Here is a 7,220-nt window from a genome sequence, read left to right on the forward strand (position 1 = left end):
TTTTGTATCTTTTAAGAACTTGAGAAACACATGTGCAAACCTACACAGGAGTAGCAAAAATAGAATCTGGACTATGTTTGGGTGATCTTCACTTGACAGCTCATAAGTGCCCCAACACTGCAAGGAAGCGGGCAGTGCTGGGGACCCCTTGGGTCATCTGGGCAGTCTCCCAGCCCTGGGGCAGGAAGAAGGTGGATTGGTTGAGGAGGATCTGCTCTTCCTTGGGAGGGAGTTCTTTAGGACATGATGTAGACCTCCAGCAAACTGGCCACTGCGTGCATTCGGTAGAAGATCCCAAAGGGCAGGCAGATGTCCACGATGGCTGGCCACATGGAGTCACCATAGAAGTTCAGTTCCGTGTCATTGTCAAACTGGGGCCGGGCACCAAACGCTGGCATGATCCAGAGCTGTTGGGGGGAACAGAACAACACTGCAGTGAGAGGGGGGTGTGGTACAGCAAGGGCCTGCAGTCCCAGCTACAGAGACAGGAGAAGAGAAACCCTCCTGTGCCAGGAGCCTGTGTCTACAGCAAGATCAAGTGTGATCTAGTGTTGTGCCTTAAGCCTGGTTTTGACTTATGCTTGAAGACAGGCTTGAACCATGGGCTGAAGCACTTAACCAGGGGAAGAACCTGAGTATGGTGGGAGTTAGCATGAACCCAGGCTCTTCAAACTCTTTGGGTAGGGCTGAGCTGGCAGCAGCTTGGTCTCCCCAGGCTTGATTGTGTATGTTGAGCTCAGAAGCTCAGCCAGCACATGTATCTGGTTGCATGGAGGTTGTCAGCCTGTCTTTTGTGAGCTTATATGTAAAATCTCTTTGAGGACATGACTAGCTAGGGATTTGGAAGCTCTTGAGATGCCTTTGCTTTGGAAGTGCAGTCCCCTGGCTGCTCATGAAAACAGAAGCCCCAGCTGAAGTTGGCAGAGACCAGTTTCTCCTCACAGCAACTGGGATCAGGGTTTGGGCTCCTAGGCTGTGTGTTGTGAGAAGTCATGCTGCCATTTCTCAAGACAATCCAGCCTTTACCCCAAGCATTTGTCACTTTACATCCTCTCTTTGGGGGTGTAAGAGACGGGTTTCATGTATTTAATTGCTTTTAATAAGCTATTCTACATACCTGCTGATACCCAATAAGAGCACTGGAACTGCTGCTTCTCTTGCACTAGCTTTTGTCTGATATTCTGCTGATAAGTGACAGGTCTGTTGGTGAAGCCTAAAATGTCAACCCCAGGGCACTTTCTCTGGCCTTTAGGTGACAGGGAAATCCCTGCTCTGCTCTCTACCCCATAGCAGGGGCACAGGAAGGGCTGGTTGTGCATGAGCCACGTTGTCTCCTTCACAGACACTTCTCCCCTGTGCTTGCTTCCCTCTCCCCCACCCTGACAAGCTCTCCTCTCTGCGTGTACTCACTATGATATTGCTCAGCAGGAGGAACATGGAGATCTCCCTTAGGAACTTCCTCCTCCAGTTCATCTTCTTGTGGGGGGTGAGGGCCCGCACGGGGTCGGGGGGGTGGGTGGCTTCGGTGCCAGCAGCTGTGCCAGGGGCCAAAGTGCTGCCACCGTCGGGCACACGGAGGGACACGGCGTTGATGTTGACGAAGGTGAGTCCATAGAGGTCCTTCTGGTGAGAGTCATGCTTGGGGTCCTCCTTGGGGGGCTGCCGGTGAAGGCCTTCAATGATGAAGATGTTCTGGAAGGTGTGCTGGGCGATCATGAGGAGGGCGTAGGTGAGGTTCAGCGCGCTGATGGCGTCCCTGGGGGTGCTGGCTACTATGGCCACAATGGAGTAGTAAGAAATGGCATATTGTCCCAAGGCTGCACCCATCAGCAGGGCCACATCCAGGGTCCTGGTTGGGTTCTTGTGCCGATCCATGTCTCTCTTGTCGTAGCGGTAGATGACGGAGCCGCCAATGCAGACGAGGGACATGAGGCCCAGACAAACGATGTTGAAGATGTAGTACATGGTCAGTGCTTGGCTCTTCTTGCTGGATTCAGTGCTGGAGTTTACCTGCACCTCGTAAAGAACAAGGACTCCCAAACCACTCACCAGGAGGATGAGCCCCAACATGATGCCTACAAAGCAAAAAAAAGGAAGAGCCTGAACTTCAGGCGGTGGATGTGGTGGGAGTGATGGTCTATGAAGCGTCCAACGTTCTTCCACATGACATAGACCATGGCAGAGGCAAAGAGGCTGTACTCAATGTTGAAGGGGTACAGCCAGAAGTAGCCGTTCTTGAAGATCTGGCAGATCTGGCTGTTGCAGTTACATTCTGCTGCTGAGCTGCTCCTTATCCCCGCTGAAACAAGGGAACACACACAGATGGTATTAAAACGAGGAGCCAGCACTTCTGAGCAGCCCTGAGGAGCTGGATACTAAGAGTTAGTGAAAAATAAGACTGAGAGAAGAAAATGTGACCACTTTGAAAACAAGGACACTTCAGCCCCAGCTTTCTGGAGTTCCTTCTGATGGAGTTAGCTGGAAGGTTACATCTCTTTTTCCTTTCCTTATTCCCATCTCATTTGCACAGGACCTTTCACCTTTCTGACTCCTCTGTGTTACAGGTTAAGAAATAAACATTAAGACTTGGCTTTTGACACACCAGCTCAAAGGAACCTTCTGCTCTAGATAGACCTCCTGAAAAGGATTAAAACCTCACTTCCAGAACAATTTCTATCTCTTGGACTTCCTCCCTGGACCAGATGATTCTGCAAATGGCCAGATTACCTTTCAGGAGCCATCTGAAGATCTCCTCTGTCACATTCTTCTTCAACTTTGAATGTGCTTTGTGAACAGATTCATCTGTCACTGCTGACATCCACACTGCCAGGTTTGTGGTCAGGGTTAGCATCAAGCCACACCTGCAGAGGAAGGAGAAGAGCCATGAGATGAAAGCAATGGCTCTGGGCCATGCTGTTCTCGTCCATGGCATAGAGATGCATGTGCTCAGAGGGACTGTGGGAGCTGCCTGAGGTGGTGTAAGGACTTTGTGGTAGCCAAGGATAGAAATCCTGATCCTTGTTGTGCAGCTTTCATTCTGTTCTATCTTTTGCTCATGCCTATGGGTATTAGCAAGGCCTGGTTCTCCCTGTGGATTTTGGAAGAGCTTCTCAATAGTGCATTGATTTATAGTTCTGGCTTGGTCTCCAGTCAAACCAGTCTTGTAAAGGTGGACTTGATCCCCTTGCTGAATCTTAGTTGTGTGAGGGAGTGCAGTGGGTTTTGATGACCCAGGTCTTCTGGACCAGTGGGATTCAAAGAGCAGCAGAGCTCACCTGGTAACATTCAGGTGTACGTGGACACAGTCTTTGGCAGAGACCCACAGGAAGTATGTCTGGTGGGGGCAAGAGAAGAAATTGTTATTTCCAACAAGGTAAGAAGGCAAATCCCATCACTAGGAAGTAGGGATGACCCTGGTCAGCAGGGCAAGCTGGAACCTCTCTCACTTGGGTCATCTGGGTGCAGCCTACTAGCCCATAATCCTGGCCATTTGCTGGTTGTGGTACATTCTTTGCTCCTTCTGCCCTGTCCCACTGCCCTTGCTCTGCCCATGGCCAGCTCCTGTTCCTGTCTAGCTTATCCCTATTTAAATTCTTCCCTCCTTGGTGTTGTCCCAGAGCAGATGGTCCTCTGTGCAGGGACTTCAAACCGTGAGGCAGTTTCTGCCCTGAGTGTCCTCCTTCCTCTCTGTTCTTCATGAGAAGAGACCTGGCTGGGTGGGGGCTGCTTAGAGTTTGTAACAAGCCACCCTGGCATAACTCAAAGTGCCACAGGATGGGAACAAGCTTAAACCAATGCCTTAACATGAGCTGGCACAGCTGGAAGTTGGTGTGGTTGGAAGGGAGATGGTGTGGGCTGGGTGGGGGCTGAGTTAAACCACTTGCATTGAACTATATCCATGAGATCAGAGCTCCTTCTGCTGGTGGCTCTGTCTCTCCACCCCTCCGCGAGACAGGGCACAACCATCTCACCTGGACAGCCACGAATATTGCTTGCACAATGGGGTAGATGATTTTGATTGCAGACAGGCAGCTGTAGAAGCTCGAGTAATATCCTATTTTGAACACATCCATGACAAGGCTGAAAATGGCAAATAGGATCAGGCCTCCTGTTGAGGAACCACAATATCTACGGTTGGACAGATGTATGCACGTGTGGGCTGATGCAGAGAGATGAGAGGAAGAAGAGGGACTATTGCCATGGAGAGGCTTTGCTTCTGTTTTTCCTCTCCCAGCACTCAGACAACCATTCTGGCTGGAAAGGGTTTTAATCAACCCTGTGCTTTGACCAGTGAAGGGACTAGGAGCTGACCTTCTGGAGCAGGACACGGTGCCATGCCCCAGCACAGGAGGCTGTGCCCCAGGTTGTTGCTGAAGTAACAGCCCCCATGAAGTGCCCACCCTGCACCTCATCTCCAGCCCTTTGAGAGCTCCTACCTCTCAGCCAGATGGGCCCAGCGTGGGAATCCTTGCAGAGGATGGCGTCTGGGCAGCGGGAGGTGCCGACGAGGTAGAAGATGATCCAGATGATGACTATCAGCATCATGACAGTCAGCAGGAAGAAGACGTCGTAGTCGTGCACAGCGATCCTCTCGAAAGCCCCGCTGCTCACCAGGGTGCAGGCCAGCAGGGCCAGGTGCACGGCCAGCAGGATGGAGAACATTCGGCCGCCCTTCTTCCAGACCTCCTTGGAGGCAGGAGTGGCCGGGGGGTGATGAGGCTGGTGGCCAAAGGACACTATCTGGCTGGAAGCCAGGCTGGCTTTGTCATCCTTGTGCCCGCAGCCCATGCTGGGGATGGGGTGTCTGATCTCACTGCCCTTCCGCGCGGGTTCTTGGGACATGGTTCGGCCTCCAGCTGGGGGTTTAACGCTGTTGGGAGGAGAGCCCCATGAATGAGGGGGCGTTGCTTCGTTTCCAACAGCCCAGGGTTGGACCAAAGCAGGACATGTGGTGAGGAGGAGAGGACGTATCAGAGGAACGGGGAAGGCTGAGACGAGGAGCGTAAAGAAGAGGGATGATTAGCTCATTTCCCGCTTCCCTGACGGCCTGGCTGGCTTAAGAGGCTTCTGCTTGGGGATGTCCCAGGGCAGGTTACCAAAGCAAGCCCCGTTTGTCACACAGCATTTAGGTGTTTATTGATGCAAGATCCTGGAAAAGCACCCATAGGATCAAATATCCTGGGGCAAATAGCCAACAGGGTTTGATTTCTCAATGTCAGCCACTGAAGGTTTTGAGAAAATCTTATACTTCCTGGCTGAGGAAGGCATGAAAACCCCAGGAGTCTTTAGGACGTCACCTCATGGTTTAAACCTGTCTCTGCAAGAAGGATGTGAGCTATTTCCACCGTCCCTCCCTTCTAAGCCCCTTGTCTGTGCCAAGCTTGGGACGTCATTGATTCTCAAGGCAAAGCCCAAAACGAAGCAAATTAACTAATCAAACAAAGCCAGGCCACCAACCTGCTCTGCTGCCTGGAATCCAAATCTCTGCTCTTGCCAGGCTGTTGGAGAAGTGTCTCTGTTGCTGCAGCTTGATCAGCCCAAGAAGATATTCCCGTTGGGATCTCTCTGTGATTTATACCATATCTGGAGCTGACAGGAGGGCTTCATGGGCTTCTCAGAGAAACTCATGTGATCCATTTTGTGCAATAGCTGATTTTGGGGAAGCAAAGAGAGGCATGAGGAGATAAGGGTTATTTACCTGGGGAGGGCATGAGACAACACTGCTAAGCATGGCATGGACCGTTTGGTCACAGGGTCATGGTCACCAGAGAGCAAAGCCACCCCATCAAACCCATCTACCTGCAGATGCAAGATCTCTTCCCTTAAGAGAAGATGGTTTAGGTAATGAACTTATCTTTGCTGATGATTTTGGGCTTGGCTTTCTGGTTAGCTGAGCATGGTAAACATTGTGCCTCACCCTGTACCATTCCCATCAGCATGCTTTATGTCTGGAATGCTTCTGAGGGTAAGGAAGAAATTTGCATTTTTATGTATTCAGTGCCAGGGGCAGCTCAATTACTTTTTTGTCACCCTTGGTGCCAACAATGAGGAAGTATTAGTATTAGAATGGGGCAGGATTTGGGGACTGGAATCCATGCTCCCCTTTGCTGACGCACTGCCTTGGGCTTCAGGGTAGGATCACCTTTCTCTGGCCCTCAGGATCTTAACTTCTTTCAAGGACAAAGAAGCTGTGTTTACAAACCACGATGCACGTGGATTCAAGCATTGGTCAGGTGAGGGGGGAGAGCCTTTGCTCGGGATCTTTCACCCCAGCTGTTCTATTTTGGTGGGGGAGACAGGGCAGGGGGTGGGGACAAGGTTTACTCCTCATCAGGACGCCTGTTTTGGAGATGTCCCTGCTGTCTGTCTCCTCTGGGGCATTTCTCAGCCCCATTCCTGCCTGCTCACCACTGTGCTCTTCCTTGCAGCACCACAGGGATCAGATGGAACTGAACTACTTGGGATGGTGAAAGGCAGCTCAGGATCTACTCTGCAGCCCAGAGAGACCTTGCTGGGTCTTTCCTGTGCTGCCACCAGCAGTCCTGGGCCTGCCCTGCCTCTGCTGACCCTTAGGAGCTCCTCTTTGGGATGAGTGGTTGATCTTTTCCCAGTCTGTAGCCTTTCCAGGGGAATCCCAAATCCCAGTGGCCCTGAATCTGAGCTGATGATGGTGACGTTTTGCAGAGGCCGAAAGTTCAGGGTGCCCCTGGGCTGAATGCACTGATTGATCCTCCCTCCTGTGTCCTTAACAGCCAGCAAGAGAGAGCTGTGCTGCCTTGGGCAACGCTCCCAGCTCCCCCTGGCAGCCAGCATACAGTAAAACAAGCTTAATTAGTAATAATACAAGAATCATTAATTAGCCTTGGTAATGAATTGCAGGCGTTACTACGCTGCTTTTCATCTGGAAGGTGCCCGGTGCCAAATACTTGGGTGTTTAGAACATCCCATCCCAGGAGGCTGAGCAGCTGTGAGTGAACCCCTGGGGAGCAGACTCTCCCTGTGCAGCACTTACAGGTGTCCCCAGGCAGCCGGAACAGTGACTCATGCTGGTCATCCAGGGTTAATCACTGCAGCTTGCGTGGGTGCAGCACCCGGGGCTGCTTTTGGGCCACCCTGCTGTCCTGGGGCATGATTATTTATTATTTCTCCCCCCCCCAAAAATAAGGTTTGCTTCTCTCTGTTTTCCCTCCTTCCTGCTCCTCACCTTCCAGCCTTCCCTG

General features: G+C 51.6%; 1 protein-coding gene across 1 annotated transcript; it reads right to left on the reverse strand.

Moving 5' to 3' along the window:
• Positions 1 to 236: 236 nt before the first annotated feature.
• Positions 237 to 4,842, reverse strand: OTOP2 (otopetrin 2). The gene is given in 7 exon segments (XM_010002663.1): positions 237 to 407; positions 1,411 to 2,090; positions 2,093 to 2,299; positions 2,728 to 2,861; positions 3,276 to 3,334; positions 3,972 to 4,108; positions 4,437 to 4,842. Coding segments are annotated over 7 exon segments (1,794 nt in total).
• Between the last annotated feature and the right edge of the window lie 2,378 nt (positions 4,843 to 7,220).

This window comes from Chaetura pelagica, unplaced genomic scaffold (genome assembly GCF_000747805.2).
Source record: "Chaetura pelagica isolate M959 unplaced genomic scaffold, ChaPel_1.0 scaffold47, whole genome shotgun sequence".
In the NCBI taxonomy this organism is placed as follows: domain Eukaryota; kingdom Metazoa; phylum Chordata; class Aves; order Apodiformes; family Apodidae; genus Chaetura; species Chaetura pelagica.